We start from the raw sequence: 16,849 nt of genomic DNA on the forward strand, positions 1-16,849 counted from the left end.
AGAAAAAGGACAGAGCTGCGTTTTGTGTGTTTATTGTAAAGAAATGGATAGAAATTTACTCCTGAGGAGGCTGCTGTCCTCTGCCACGTCCAAATCCACCCCTCTGAAAACAAGAGAGAAGGGTAAGCTTCCACATCACAGGACAACAGTTGGTCAGGAAAACAATTATACGGTTATGTTTCCAATTCATGTCCCAAATTTGTCTACCCGAATAACTACTCAATGCGTTAGACCAGTGCTTCTGGCTACACAAGGTATGCAGTTTTTCAAACCAGCTGATTAATTACAATTTCTCATGGTAATGTCATGTAGTTGAGTCTCAATTTAAATGCCAACAAAATAAGAACATTTCCCATTCTAGTAACAGATGTATACAACCTTTCAACGGTCGGTTATCCAATAAACTTAAAATCGTTTTTGATATATTGTTATTTAGACTTGTCAGTGTAACCAGCATATTGAGTCGCTCCATAGGAACAGATGAGAACACCTGGGGTGTAATCATTAGTCCAAACAGTTAAAACAGTTTCTATTAGACAAAATCAGGTAGGTCCCGTTTTGTTTGCTTCCATTTAGGAAACGTTTTGGAACAGAATCGGCATAATGAATACTCCCTTGCTTCGCACTACAATACCATAAAGCAATACAGTACTTACAAATTGGAACTCTGTAGCTGAACCAGCACCTGCCTCTGCTTTCTTGTCTCCACCAGCTGTAAAAAAACCCCAAAAAAGACAGCTTGTAAGCTAAACATTCTTTTCCCAATAATATTTTAAGTTATGGGTCATTTTCAATAAAACGTCGCAAGTTCAATTTGGCTGCTGGGGGGCAAGGAGACCCCATATCCACTAAAAATATTGACAACTACATGCGGTTTAAGGGATTGTTAAATAAACAAACTTTTGGATTTTAATATCACCTATTGAAGAGGGCCAGAACTAAACATTTCTGATTATTCCATGCAAAACAATTGTGCACATTTAGCTCCATCAGAGTTACACAGCAAGTAACTGCATGCTTTTCATGATCAGTAAATGTGAATGACCATGTCATTTCTGATAGGTTGTAAGCTAAACATTTTCACCCATTCAACATCAACCTTCACACTAGTTACACAAAGGCTGAGACAAGTCATTACTGATCACAAATGTGATCAACTACTGGAAACCAAGGCAGGGTTACCGTCAGTGTATTTGAAGCTACAAAGCACACTAGTCAGCAGATGCAATGGCCAGTTGGCTGAAAGCTACTTTAGGATGAGCAGGATCCTGTAACACTATACATACGTGGTGCAGCAGATCTCCTGTAATTGTCTCGGTCACCCCCATCACGGTTGAAGCGGGCGGGCCTCTCTCCCCGCTCTCCCTCCATACCTGGAAAAGAAACGACAACGGTCAGCTGAGTGGGAGGTTAAAAATGCTCAAAAACACAGGAAGGATCATCACGTTGAGGTCCAATCAGCACCTAGGGCTTTAAAGCACTAAATTCAATAGTCCTCACTGTCCAGTCCTTGAGGACTAGTGTATGCAGACCTGTTCAAGCCCAGCTCTAACCCACATGATTGAACTAAATCGGCCCAAATTAAAAAATACCACGATTAGTTGAATCAGTTGTTAGTACTGAGCTGGTACTAAAGCCAGCACACTGCAAACCCCCGGGATTAGAATGCTCCAGCCCAGTTTATTGAAGTAGGGGCCTTACTAGGAACAGTAACACCAGATTCACATTACTGTGCTGGCTTGGAAACTTTATTTTCAGCACAGTTCCAGCAACTACAGTGGATGTGTAGTACACAGCTCAGCAGTGTGAAAATGGTAGGCCTACAAGTGGACGTACCCTTGGGCCTGGGCCTTGCAGTCTCAGGACGCATCTGGCGGCGCAGAGTGGCAGGAACAATCTCAGGTGGAAGGTGCAGGAAGTCTCTCAGGTACTGGATACCTTCATTGGTGAGGTACCAGTAAAAATGGCGCCAGGCAAATTGCTCCTTAACATACCCAAGTGACTTCAAGGACTGAAAGACAAACATGCAAAAACATGCATTTTCTAGCCAGAGATAAGATAAAGTAAAAAAAAAAATCCAACATCATAGACAAGGCATGCTAGGAAACGTCTTTATGTAGACCAACTGAGTACAAGTCTGCAAATCCACATCAGATATGCATCATCTCTTCACTGTCACCCTTGTAGTTCACTTACAAAATTCACCTTTAGGTCATCACATCAACAAATCTGACTTCAGATACAACGCAGTCCTTAACTGGCTACCAAACACACTTGGAATGTTGCCTAATAGTGCAACCAAACACAGTTTATACCTGTGGACATCATGCTACTTGACACAAGAACTGCACCCCACTCTCAAAGGATAAAACGATGATAACAACAAAGTAGAAGCAATAGTTTCTCTCACCAGCATTGCTTTCATCACATGAAGATTGGGCACGTTCTTGTCGGCAAGCTCGGGGTGCTTGGGCAGATGCACATCTTTCTTTGCCACCATGACGCCCTCTTTGAAGAGGAGCTCATAGATCGCAATACGGTTCTTCTTGGGCATCAGCATCTGCTCACACAAACGACAATGAGACAAGCGTTCGCGTGCATGCAATATAACAGGGATGTCCATCTACCCACTATTACTGGCTGGCTTCCATCCTCCTACAAGGTGAAGCACGATTGGGAGCCCTATGTCACCTACCCCAGTAGGTAGCTAACCAGCTTCGTCGGACAACTAACGTTATGGGCTCATTTCCCAGATGCGGTGGGTAACAGAGACCTTATATATATATATAAAAAACAAAAAATGTAACCAGGTTTATACAGAGTCTAATGATAACGCCACACTTAAACGTGTATCTGTTGCATCCGGCAAAGCTTAGGGGCGTCAGGTAAGTTAGCATAATGGTAAAGCGTTGGGCCAGTAACCGAAAGGTTGCTGGATCGAAACCCCGAGCCGACAATGTTGGTGTAATCTCAAAGGATAAAGTCGTTTTATCGTTCTGAACAAGGCAGTTAGCCCGGTAGGCCTTCATCGTAGATAATAATTTGTTCTTAACTGACTTGCCCAGTTTAAAAAAAAAGCTATCTAGCGTTGACCAAAATGCAGTCATTCCCGGGTAGTTACCTAGACTACCTTGTGTATATCAGCCTACATCTCGAATAATACAATTATTTTTGGGGAAATGTGTGGATGTTTATAACAACGAGATACACATCTATGTAAACTGAGCGTAACAGCTTCATACAATGTAAGATGTTGGAGATTTATTACGATAATTTTTTCTGGAATTTACTTACCTTACAACTTGCTAGGGGACCGGAGCCGGAAAGAAAGACAGAACTTGTTCAAGAGCGTTTATGCGCAGGCGTTGGACCTAGCAGCTTTTACGCCATCTACTGAGCTGGCGGGAAAACTGTAGGAAGATACATTGAATTACCAGTATGGTTAAATTATTATCATTCGAATTTTTACTATTTACTAATATTACCATATGGGTAAAATATCCATGCACTTTTGTTAATAACATAGTCTAATTAATGAACACATCTCTGCAGCACACTGTCTGAGTTTACACCACTTCAATCTGAACCTGTTCCAATCATCCTTGCAAGCTTTTTTCATTTTTTTCTTCACTTAACCTTTATTTAACTAGGCAAGTCAGTTAAGAACAAATTCTTATTTACAATGAAGGCCTACCCAAAGGCAAAGGGCCTCCTATGGGGACGGGGGATGGATTAAAAAATGTAAAATAAATTAAATACAAATATAGGACAAAACACACATCACGACAAGAGAGACACCACAACACTACATAAAGAGAGACCGAAGACAACAACATAGCAAGGCAGTAACACATGACAACACAGCATGGTAGCAACTCAACATGGTAGCAACACAACATGGTAGCAACACAACATGGTAGCAGCACAAAACAGAGTAAAAACATTATTGGGCACAGACAACAGCACAAAGGGCATGAAGGTAGAGACAACAATACATCACCAAAGCAGCCACAACTGTCAGTAAGAGTGTCCATAGTTGAGTCTTTGAATGAAGAGATTGAGATAAAACTGTCCAGTTTGAGTGTTTGTTGTTGCAGCTCGTTCCAGTTGCTAGCTGCAGCGAACTGAAAAGAGGAGCGACCAAGGGATGTGTATATTTTGGGGACCTTTAACAGAATGTGACTGGCAGAACGCGTGTTGTATGTGGATGAGGGCTGCAGTAGATATCTCAGATGGGGGGGAGCATCCAGAGCCGGCTCCAGGCATAAGCAGTCGCTTAGGGCCCCAGTCCACTAGGGTATTTATAGAAAAGTTGGGGTGTCAACAAGGTGTACGTTCGAAACTTAATTGTGCATCAGCTATTTTTCTGTTATGTCAGTCAATGACGGGCATTCAATTAGGCATGTCAGCTAACAATTTTCAGATTGGTAAATTAGGCTAGCCAGCTTTTCAAAACATGTAGTAATCATGTCCGAAAACAAACCGGGCACGCAGGGCACCTCCAGGGGTCCCCCATTGATTTTGTTAGTCACTCTCACTCAGATATAATTAACATGGAATAAGTCATGGAAAAATGTGTAGAATTCAGGGGGGGGGGCAAACCAAATCTTGCTTAGGGCCCCCAAAAGGCTAGAGCCGGCCCTGGGACCATCCCCCATCTGTCGCCTCTTTGCCCCCCGCACTTTAAGTGCAACACACAAGACAAATGCTGTCAGTTGACTGAGCAGGGTCCATCGACCATTCAAGCTATTAGAACGGAAATATTGGTATATTTAGGCCAACAAGGGAGTCGGACACATCGCATTGCGTTCTCTGGTATGTCATGCATTTATATGCGCATTCACAATTTGTAGTTTGGTTGAGTAGAAACTAGAAAGAGCAAGAAGAATAGGCTAAGAACTGTATCGTTTGACTGGTAGGCTACGCAACCCATTTTGTACTGCTGCTACCCGCGGCAGCGATACTTTTTCACCCTGCAGTTTTTTTGTTGCTTTATTCTTTAGTAGCCTAAATTGTACAATATATAGCTACTATAGCCGTTTGACAGTCAAATAACGCCATTATACCGCACCTATAGCATGCTTCGCATAATAACTATTTATATGATTAATTTGTTTTCATTCATTTTGAATGAGGATAATAGGATGATTTGGGGTTGAACATCCCCTGCCTGTAATTCTCACAGAAACCACTTTATTTCACGCAACAACAAAAACAATCGACTTTCCCTGGTTACCACTACTCTTGCTCAACTAAAAATGTAAGCAGTCTTATCTCAACTTTTAAAGTCACTCCAACAAAACAATGTTCAGGTACATTGCTCTAATATTTTGTCATTAAGAAAAAGTTTTAAGCCTATATCTAATCAAATATATTTAGATCTATAAACGTTTTAGATATATATACCAGTAAGGGAGCCTAAAGAAAAAATAATGCACTTGGCTAGAGAGATTGCCATCAGTTTTTTATAAAATAATAATATTTAAAGTTAGTATGTTTGGGGCAAAATGCCCTAGGACAATCCAATTCAAGTCAATAGTACCCATATTAGCATTTTCAAATCATGTCCAAATCATCTATAGTATATATAACTAACTTCGTTGAACAAATCATCTATAAGTAACTTCAGTGAACTTCATTGAAATCAATTTTGAGATACTTTAGGATGATTTCGACAGGAAGCGTGAAAATGAAGAGGGACCTTACATCATTGGGCTTTGATATTTGATTTATTTAATTATAGTAATATACCTAGACTTTAGCTTTTAAGAGTCTATACAAAAAAAGGGAAAAAATTAAACATATAAAATTGATTTTAACACACTAATCTTCAGGGTTCAATTTGTCCCGATAGTGGGGCAAAACACCCCCTTTCAAAATGTTTGGTTTTTATTAATTAACAAAAAAACAATTAATTCTGCCCACTTATTTCTCTTTAAAAAAAAAATGTTTACCAAACATTTTTGTTATCAGAAAATAGAAATGTTCCTTAAGCGGACATTTTCCCCCAACATACCCCAAACAACCTCACAGATAAATGATCTATACATCTAGTACAGTATTCATATCAATGCCATCTACCATCCAGGCGTTTAAACATAATGTATGAGAGGAGCATGTCTTTCCTTGAGTAAGCTTGAGAGATATGAGATAATCACCAATAGGAGCAGAATTGGTTGAACCAACTAAGCTAGTGGGCCCTAGCAGTGGTTAAGATAAAGACCACTCTACAGGTCCTGACTCCTGATGGTTCTGGACTGTATTTACACAGGCAGCCCAGTTCTGATCTTTTTCTACTAATTGGTCTTTTGACCAATCAGATCAGCTATTTTACCAATAATTGTGCAAAATATCAGAATTGTGCTGCATGTGTGAACGCAGAATGTCCTAATGTGAGTCGGGTCTGCTCAGGTTCTGTGATGGAGGGTCAGCTGAGAGGATGCTATAACCAGTACAGTGAGACATGGTATCTGGTTACAAAAGCTAAAGGGTAGCTGCTACCTCATAATAACATTAAATATATTGCATATATTGCAGCCTCTTATCAGTGAGGTTGTCTGACCATCGAGAGAGAGAGTCACAGGGCACTGTCCAGGGTCCTGAACTCTCAGTTCAACACCACTATCACCATGCTGAATGACACTGGCCTGACTGAACCTCAGAGTACATTGCTGGTCCACACCTGGCCATAGAAGGAAGTGAGCACAATAACATGCAGGTTGATTTCATTGCTGTCTGTCCTGGCGAGGCCCCATTTCAAGCCGAAATGGTTCATTGAAGAAAAGCACTAGGGAGTATAGGCCTAGCAATGTGCAGGTCCATTTTGTTTCAGCTGAACCCACACCTGGAACATTTCTTTGGATCGCCAAATATGTTGGCCTTGGCAATACTCCATGCCAACGTTTACCTCCAGATCAAGAAGTGTGTCTTCAGCACTGTTTAAGAGTTGGCTCTGTTCAAGTGTCCACGTGTTGTTTGGTCAGCAGAAAAACAGTCATTCCTCTCAGACATTCTCGTTCTCTCACCATGCTCTGTGTTTGCATTCTGAGCATAAATGAGCTGAATGAAAGCCATCTGCTGTTTGAGATGAATAAACCAACACATTTATCTATGTTTTTATCAAAGTCTGTTATGATGCATGCCGCAATGGGTCCACATAAGGGTTTTACTCTGAAGTGAAGGGCACGATGAAACTAGAAGAGCAGAGGGTAATACAGAGTACTGTGTGTATGTGTGTGTGTGTATTTGCCTACATGCATGCTTCAGTGTGTTTGCCTGTGTGTCTGTGTGTGTGCATGCTTCTATGTGTTCGCGTCACGTATGTGTCTATGCGTCTGTGTGTGTGTGTGTGCCCCTGTCTGTTTTAGTGTGTAATTGGATTAATTAATGTGATGAATATGAATGGGGCCCAGGACACACGTCTGATTTATACACCCCAATTCAGCTGACTCCGCTGAAGGAGGAATGACAGATGTGGCACCATTTCTAATGTAATTAATTAGCCAGATCATAAGTTGTTTTTCTTCTCCAAATGAATGTGAATCTGCCACTGTAGGACTGTAGGCTATTCCCCATGGACACATCCATTCACTGTTTGCCTCAGTCATTTGTACCTACAAGCCTCCTTGTCACATCTGCTCTCCACAATCTTAATCCTACACTAAATGACACTGCATTTCATTTAGCCAAATCACTGGTTTTACCCATTCCCAGCTTGTGTAGCCTGAAGATGCATTATTTGGAATAGTAAGGTTCAGCAATGTATGCAGATTTTCCATATTTTTACTAGGCCTAGTTGTTGTCAAATCCATATTCAGTATATTTGGGTGGCAGAGAGCATAATATGCTACATATGTGTGTGCATTTCATCTAGTACTACGTTATGAACCCAATACAGCTTAATAATAGGCTATAAATAAGAACATTTTCTGGGATATCCATTGCCTTTTTAGGCCTCATATAGAGTCCCACAGTGGAGGTGTCATAATACCCATAAAACCTAGTGGTCAAACAGGGAAATGGTTCTAATCCAGCTGTCATGTCTTACTTCCTTATCTTTTTGCAACATACGGCATTATGCTACCATGCCCCAACTTCCCACACCATCTCCTCTCTGAGTACTGAAACACAAGGGGATTTTACCCCTCAACCTACTACACCTCTAAATGAAAGGTTTCTCCTAACACCTTCTTTCAGTGAAGTGCATCATCTAGATGGTGGTGGAGGCTGAGTGCAAAGTTTAGGATTGCGCTGTTAGGTATTTGGAGATAGTGATAGGATGCTCACATGGGACGACTGGAGTGGACAGAGAGAGAGGCTGCCTCCGGTGTCTGTGAAGGCCAGGTTCAGTATTTCCCATTGACTGTGTTATGCCGACGTTACATCACTGTCCAGTCCACTGCTTGTATCGTAGAAAGTGACTGGGGACTCGCTTCCTTCATATAAGGCCACTTGTGTTTTATGAGGCACCTAAAATGAGTACTTCGAAATTGTTATTTAGGTTGTTCCAAGTAAAGCACATCATGTGCTTTGATGATTTCGTTTGAGTCATTCTCATTCTTTGTTCAGTTCTCCTTCTATACAGACAGACCTTTGCAAAATGTCCAGTAAACATAGGTCAGTCTCATCTGACAGCACAGCCAAAACCTTGTCTCTTTCTCTTGGAGAGGGCATTGATCCCTCCTGGCTGTCTTCTCTGCTCTTATTGCCGGTCTGAAGGACAGACAGACAAAGATGGAGAGAGACATTAGAAGAGAGGAGATCAGATTCATATTTGTTAAGATCCATCTTGGTATTGAGGAAGAGAGGGATTATAGGAGATATATGAATCTCTGAGATGGAGACGTCAGTTGTGTGTGTCCGTCTGTCATTTTGTTTTATTATGAAATCCATAATCCTACTCCTGATGTTATAACTGGCTCTCTCTTGTCTCCTTAGGTGTGCTTCTTTAGGGGTGGGGATTTTAAGGAACACAATCCAAACCTGCATGGGGATATATGGAAACGTGATTGGCCCAGTTGAGAAGGTAAGGGTTTTCACTGATTTCTGATTAGGCTCACATTTCAACATAGGCCTTCAACACTATAAGCAGAAACTCCCTGTTTTCTACTGGTTGAGTGTGCTCCCTATATATAGATGCAGACTTTGTACCTTTAAAATGTCATTCCCTGATCTAACACAATTGGATAGGGGAAAAGGAAGGGGAGGAGCATATCATATCATTAGCATCTGGTTGAGAGATGGCGAGAGCGGCAGGGAAGGGGCTCTCCACAGGCCCAGACCAGGCAGGCCCAGGCACCCAGCCCAATCACCATGCTGGGCGGTAATTGAGCAGTTTGCCTGTAGAGCCTATGAGAGACGAGCAAATGGTGAATTCCTCTGCAGCGTATGACTTGGCTGAAATGGATACTGTATGTGTCCCAACTTCAGCTTTAAATGGCTTGGTTGGTTGGAAACACATTTGGAAATCCTCTGTTTTGTTCTTAATTTTGCTTGATGGATTAAGGAAATACATTCTTCCATTATGAGTCTGTCATGAGTCATCACCTTTCCAACAGTGAACACACATGCATCTCATTAATGTAACCACTGCTCCCATACAGAATAGCTTGTTAGGAGAAGGACTTGGCTCTGTCTATCCATCCGCCGGTACTGTCTGAGACCTAGGCTGTGTCCCAAATGGAACGATATTCCCTATATAGTGCACTACTTTTGACCTGAGCCCTATGGATATAGGGTGCCTTTTGGGATTCAGACATAATGGAAACCCATGTGGGTGTTGACTGCAGGTTTTAACTGTTCATCTATAGTCCAGATTTACAGCGTCCACTCAGTGGAGAGCTGTAGAGCTATGGGAGAGGGCAGCAAGGGCCGGTGGAGGGAGGAAATGGCTTTATGTTGTCAAAGTGTTAGGTGCAGAACTTGTTTGATTGTTTCAAGGCACCATTTAACCCTCTGACCCCATGTTAGCACATCTAGTTGGCAGACATACCCTATAGTCCAGGGGTTGGCAACAGGTGGCCCGCGGTCCAAAACCGGCCCACCAGTGATATTTTTTGTCCCCAAAAGTTTTTAGTACAACATTTACATTTTTTTGTAAAAATAAGTTACTAAAATCACCAGGAATTCAGCTAAAAATGAGTTTAATTTAGGAAATCTGTTCTCAATTATTCCCACGAATACAAACACGGACATGTGTAATCGTCTCAATGTAATCAAGGTATGACACAATTTTTTATGCTTTTTGGGCTTAGTTGTTGTCAGGCGGTGGGTGTAGCTGGTGCATGAAGTCAGGCGCAGGAGAGCAGAGATGAGCCGGAGGGCGAGGCGCAGCGCAGGGCGATCCGGACGGAGACTGTGGAACTCCCGCAGCATTGAAGGGTCCAACACGTCCTCCACCGGAACCCAGCATCTTTCCTCCGGACCGTACCCCTCCCACTCCACGAGGTACTGAAGGCCCCTTGCCCGACACCTCGAGTTCAGTATAGATCGAACTGAATACGCCGGGGCCCCCTCGATGTCCAGAGGGGGCGGAGGAACCTCCCGCACCTCAGCCTCCTGGGGCGGACCAGCCACCACCGGCCTGAGGAGAGAAACATGGAACGAGGGGTTGATACGGTAATCGGGGGAAGCTGTAACCTGTAACATACCTCGTTCAGTCTCCTCAGGACTTTAAATGGCCCCACAAACTGCGGACCCAGCCTCCGGCAGGGCAGACGGAGGGGCAGGTTTCTGGTCGAGAGCCAGACCCGGTCTCACTGCGGTGACGGTCTGCGCTAGATTTCTGGCACAGCACGGCCCGCTGAAGGTGAACATGAGTGGCGTCCCATGTCTCCTCCGCACGCCTGAACCAGTCATCCAGAGCCTCGATCTGGTTCTGATGCCAAGGCGCCAGAACCAGCTGGTACCCCAGTACGCATTGGAAGGGGGAGAGGTTAGTGGAGGAGTGGCGGAGCGAGTTCTGGACCATCTCTGCCCAGGGCACGAATGCCGCCCACTCGCCCGGCCGGTCCTGGCAATAAGACCTCAGAAACCTACCCACATCCTGGTTCACTCTCTCCACCTGCCCGTTACTCTCGGGGTGAAAACCCGGCTGACCGAGACCCCCAGACGTTCCATGAACGCCCTCCAGACCCTCGATGTGAACTGGGGACCCCGATCAGACACTATATCCTCAGGCACCCCGTAGTGCCGGAAGACGTGTGTAAACAAGGCCTCCACAGTCTGTAGGGCCGTAGGTAGACCGGGCAAAGGGAGGAGACGACAGGGCTTAGAAAAACGATCCACAACGACCAGGATCGTGGTGTTACCCTGTGAGGGAGGAAGATCGGTCAGGAAATCCACTGACAGGTGTGACCACGGCTGTTGTGGAATGGGTAAGGGTTGTAACTTACCTCTGGGCAGGTGCCTAGGAGCCTTGCACTGGGCGCACACCGAGCAGGAGGAAACATAAACCCTCACGTCCTTAGCCAAAGTGGGCCAACAGTACTTCCCACTAAGACAGCGCACCATCCGACCGATACCAGGATGACCAGAGGAGGGTGACGTGTGGACCCAATAGATCAGCTGGTCGCGGACAGCAGACGGAACGTACAGACGCCCAGCTGGACACTGGAGGGGAGCGGGCTCTGTACGTAACGCCTGCTCAATGTCCGCGTCCAGCTCCCACACGACCGGCGCTACCAGGCAGGACTCCAGGAGTATGGGAGTATGATCTATGAGCCGCTCCTCTGTGTCATACAGCCGGGACAGTGTGTCTGCCTTCACATTTTGGGAACCTGGTCTGTAGGACAGGGTAAACACAAAATGGGTAAAAAACATGGCCCACCTTGCCTGACGAGGATTCAGTCACCTCGCTGCCGATGAGAAAAGGGTGTTTAGCCCCCTCAAGCCAATGTCTCCACGCCTTCAAGGCTTTCACCACAGCCAACAACTCCCGGTCCCCCACATCATAGTTCCGCTCCGCCGGGCTGAGTATCTTCGAGAAGAAAGCACAGGGGTGGAGCCTCGGTGGCGAGGCCGAGCGCTGAGAGAGCACGGCTCCTATCCCAGCCTCGGACGCGTCCACCTCCACTATCAACGCCAAAGAAGGATCCGGATGGGCCAGCACGGGAGCCGAGGTAAACAGAGCCCTTAGGTGACCAAAAGCCCTGTCCACCTCAGCCGACCACTGCAAACATACAGGATCCCCCTTCAGCAGTGTGGTAATGGGAGCCGCCACCTGGCCAAAACCCGGGATAAACCTCCGGTAGTAATTGGCAAACCCTAAAATCGCTGCACCTCCTTTACCGTGGTGGGAGTTGGCCAATTACGCACGGCTGAAATGCGGTCACTCTCCATCTCCACCCCTGAGGTAGAAATGGGGTACCCTAGGAAGGAGACGGCCTGCTGGAAGAACAGGCATTTCTCAGCCTTGACATACAGGTCATGCTCCAACAATCGTCCAAGCACCCTGCGCACTAGGGACACGTGCTCGGCATGTGTAGCGGACTATATCAGAATGTCATCAATATACACCACTACACCCTGCCCGTGCAGGTCCCTGAAAATCTCGTCTACAAAGGCTTGGAAAACGGATGGAGCATTCATCAACCCGTACGGCATGACGAGGTACTCATAATTCCCTGAGGTGGTACTGAATGCCGTCTTCCACTCATCTCCCTCCCGGATACGCACCTGGTTGTACGCGCTCCTGAGATCTAGTTTCGTGAAGAAGCGCGCCCCCTGCATTGACTCAATCACCGTGGCAATGAGAGGTAGCGGGTAACTGTACCTCACCGTGATTTGATTTAGACCTCGATAGTCAATACACGGGCGCAGACCTCCCTCCTTCTTCTTCACAGAAAAGAAACTCGAGGAGGCGTGTGAAGTGGAAGACTGAAGGGATTTGGAGACATATGTCTCCATAGCCGCCATCTCCGCTTGTGACAGGGGATACACATGACTCCTGGGAAGTGCGGTGTCTACCAGGAGATTTATCGCACAATCCCCCTGTCGATGGGGTGGTAAGAGCCAAATTGGCATATTCAGGGGGATTGTGGAGACCTGGTCTGGACTTTCCACCGTAGTAGCACCAACGGAAACTCCTAAACACCTCCCCGAGCACTCTGGTGACCACCCCGTGAGAGCCCTCCATTGCCACGAAACAGTGGGATCATGACAGACTAACCAGGGTAGGCCTAGCACCACGGGAAACGCAGGAGAATCAATAAGGAAGAGACTGATTCTCTCCTTATGACCCTCCTGCGTCACCTTGCCCAGGGGCGCGGTGACCTCCCTAATCAACCCGGACCCTAATGGTCGACTGTCTAGGGTGTGAACTGGGCAGGGCATATCCACTGGAACAATGGGGATCCCTAATTTATGGGCAAATGATCTGTCAATGAAATTCCCAGCTGCGCCTGAATCGACGAGCGCCTTATGCTGGGAATGCGGGTAAAACTCAGGAAAAGTAATGTTCAGAAACATGTGGGCAACAGAGAGCTCTGGGTGAGCATGGTGCTGGCTCACCAGGGGTGACGCGAGAGTGCCCTGCCTGCTGCCTCGACTGCCAGAGGAACCTCCCCAGCACCGACCGGCAGTGTGCCCTCTGCGGCCACAGATGGTGCATGAAACGGAACCTCCTCCGGTCTCCCTAAGCGCAGCACCTCCCAGCTCCATGGGCGTCGGAGCGGTGATGCTGGGGGATGGAACCGACAGACCCTGATCTGTATGTCCGCGGGTAGCAAGCAGGTTATCCAACCAAATGGACAAGTCCACCAGCTGGTCGAAAGTAAGGGTGGTGTCCCTGCAGGCCAAGTCCCGACAGACGTCCTCGCGCAAACTGCAACAATAGTGGTCGATCAGGGCCCTGTCGTTCCATCCCACGCCTGCGGCCAGGGTCCCAGAAGTCCAGAGCGAACTCCTGGGCACTCCTCATCCCCTGCCTCAGATGTACGAGACGTTCACCCGCCGCTCTACCCTTAGGCGGGTGGTCGAAGTCTGCCCAGAAGTGGCGGGTGAAATCTTTGAAGTGGTCCAGCGCCGCATCTCCTTCTCCCCACACGGCGTTGGCCCACTCCAGGGCTCTCCCTGAGAGGCATGAGACGAGGGCGGACACCCTCTCTCGTTCCGAAGGCGCCGGGTGGATGATTGCTAGGTAGAGCTCCAGCTGTAATAAGAAACCCTGACATTGTGCAGCCGTCCCATCATACTCCATAGGGAGGGCAAGACGAATCCCACTGGGACCGGGTGAAAGAGGGGCGAGTAGTGGAGACCTTGGTTGAGCTGGTGGAGGCGTTGGAGGACCTCCCTTTCTCTCCCAGCGATCCATAGTCTGTAGGACGCGGTCCATGGTGGCGCCAAGATGATGGAGCATCGCCGCTTGCTCCTGGACGCGCTCCTCGATCCCAATTTCAGGGGTACCTGCTCCTGCTGACTCCATGACGTTTCTGGGTGTGTGATTCTGTCAGGCGGTGGGTGTAGCTGGTGCATGAAGTCAGGCGCAGGAGAGCAGAGATGAGTGAACAACGCACTTTACTTAAGAAATAGCACAAAGTAACAATACCAATGTGCGAACAATAACGGTTGCCACAAAGCACGGGGGAAAACAGCACCCGGAAAAAAAAACAGCCGGAAACGTACCGACCTGAACAACAAACAATCACACACAAAGACATGGGGGAAACAGAGGGTTAAATACATGACCAGTAATTGGGAATTGAAAACCAGGTGTGTGGGAAACAAAGACAAAACCAATGGAAAATGAAAAGTGGATCGGCGATGGCTAGAAGACCGGCGCCGCCCGAACAAGGAGAGGAACCGACTTCGGCGGAAGTCGTGACAGTTGTGGTCAATTTGTAATGTACAAATTATTATTGTTATGTTTCGGCCCCCAACCATCCGCACAGACAAAAATCGGCCGTGACTGAATCTAGTTGATGATCCCTGCTCTAGTGTCACTGTGAGGGTTTGACAATTTTACAAGGTCCATTCTCAGTGTTAATGTGCTCTAATCTGTGTCTTAATTATGCTTTGACTCTAGCATCTCGGATATTGTAGATGGTCTTTGCTTACCTGCATCCTTGAATGGTTTTTCCTCTCACTACGAGGACACCAGAGCTCATTCATGAAAACACTATCCGAGAACCTCTCTGTTGTGTGGCTAATCACAGCAGTGAGCAGCTGCAGTGTGTATTTGAGTGTCTCATTTTGCCTACTTGGCATTGTACGTTCAGGAACGATTGGTGCCTCTCTGCAGAGCTCTCTTTCGCGTTCCTGAGTGTTATTGTGGCTCTCCGGTGGCTGAGCCCTGGGCTTGAGTGAATGTCCTGCTGGGCTAGGGAAACATTATTGATCAAAAGCTAACTTGAATGGAGACTTTTAGGAGGACGGGAAACCTCTATGGTCGCTCTAGGCTATTGATTGGATGTGTAGCCTAACCTTGCAGAGGCTGTATAATTGGTTTCACCAAGGGGTATATAGCTAAACGCTTGGCATTTAGATGTTAGCTATTTTGGAGTACAATGTTATTAGTGCAGTCAAATTTTGTCAGTAGCCTATGTCTCATTTTATATAAATAAATTAAGTGTTCTTCTGGTCAATTAAGACTGTTAGGACTGTTTAGAACAAAAAAATATCCTCTGTGGCGTTATTATGTCAACTATGGCGTTATTAGATCCACCATGGCGTTATTATGTCCACCATGGAGTTATTATGTCCACCATGGCGTTATTATATCCACCATGGCGTTACTATATCCACCATGGCGTTATTATGTCCACCATGGAGTTATGTCCACCATGGTGTTACTATATCCACCATGGCGTTATTAAATCCACTATGGCGTTATTATGTCAACCATGGAGTTATTATGTCCACCATGGCGTTATTATATCCACCATGGAGTTATTATGTCCACCATGGCGTTATTATATCCACTATGTCGTTATTATATCCACTATGGCGTTATTAGATCAACTATGGCATTATTATGTCCACCATGACATTATTATGTCCACTATGGAATTATTATATCCACCATGGCGTTATTATATCCACCATGGCGTTATTATGTCCACTATGGCATTATTATATCCACCATGGCGTTATTATATCCACCATGGCGTTATTATGTCCACTATGGCATTATTATGTCCACCATGTCGTTATTATGTCCACCATGGCGTTATTATGTCCTCCATGGTGTTATTATGTCCACCATGTTGTTATTATGTCCACCATGACGTTATTAGATCCACCATGGCGTTATTATGTCCACCATGGACTTATGATGTCCACCATGTCGTTATTATGTTCACCATGGCGTTATTATGTCCACCATGGTGTTATTAGATCCACCATGGGGTTATTATATCCACCATGGCATTATTATATCCACAATGGGTACAGTTCCTGCAGGGGGTCATCAGAGGGAAACAGAAGCCATAAACAGAGAATTATTTTACTCCAGGCACCTCACCATGGTTAGGAATTTGGCCACGGATACATGTGAGCTGATGGGGAGGCATGTATAGAGAATAAAGACAAAATAATGACACTAAAAGCCTCAGGCTCCTCAGTCTCTACACACACACACCAGGATTCTGACCTAAATAATGTTTATTACCTATTTCCTTCCTTCCTCTCTCGCAAACCTTCCTTTCTCCCTCCTCTCTCTCCTGGCCCCCTATCTCTTGTCTTAATCTCTCTCTTGCCTCCCTCTCCCCTGCCTCCCTGTCTCTCCTGGCCCTCTCTCTCCGCTGCCTCCCTCTCTCTCCTGGCCCCCTCTCTCCCCTGCCTCCCCCTCTCTCCTGGCCCCCTCTCTCCCCTGCCTCCCCCTCTCTCCTGGCCCCCTCTCTCCCCTGCCTCC

At 46.0% G+C, this 16,849-nt stretch overlaps 2 protein-coding genes across 2 annotated transcripts in view; one reads left to right on the forward strand and one right to left on the reverse strand.

Moving 5' to 3' along the window:
* Positions 1–16: 16 nt before the first annotated feature.
* LOC106566014 (40S ribosomal protein S10) lies at positions 17–3,410 on the reverse strand. The gene is made up of 6 exons (XM_014133786.1): positions 3,295–3,410; positions 2,411–2,560; positions 1,837–2,011; positions 1,287–1,373; positions 657–712; positions 17–103 (listed from the first exon to the last, which is right to left on the reverse strand). The coding sequence occupies exons 2-6, from the start codon at positions 2,558–2,560 to the stop codon at positions 56–58; spliced, it is 516 nt and encodes a 171-aa protein (XP_013989261.1). The 5' UTR covers positions 3,295–3,410; the 3' UTR covers positions 17–55.
* Positions 3,411–4,681: 1,271 nt separating this feature from the next.
* Positions 4,682–16,849, forward strand: part of LOC106566012 (protein kinase C and casein kinase substrate in neurons protein 1) — a 32,038-nt gene continuing 19,870 nt past the window's right edge. Inside the window, exons 1-2 of the mRNA XM_014133780.2 lie at positions 4,682–4,815; positions 8,938–9,025. The gene's annotated coding sequence lies outside the window, so the exon portion shown is untranslated. The remainder of the gene's footprint in view (positions 4,816–8,937; positions 9,026–16,849) is intronic.

Source organism: Salmo salar, chromosome ssa12, assembly GCF_905237065.1.
Source record: "Salmo salar chromosome ssa12, Ssal_v3.1, whole genome shotgun sequence".
In the NCBI taxonomy this organism is placed as follows: domain Eukaryota; kingdom Metazoa; phylum Chordata; class Actinopteri; order Salmoniformes; family Salmonidae; genus Salmo; species Salmo salar.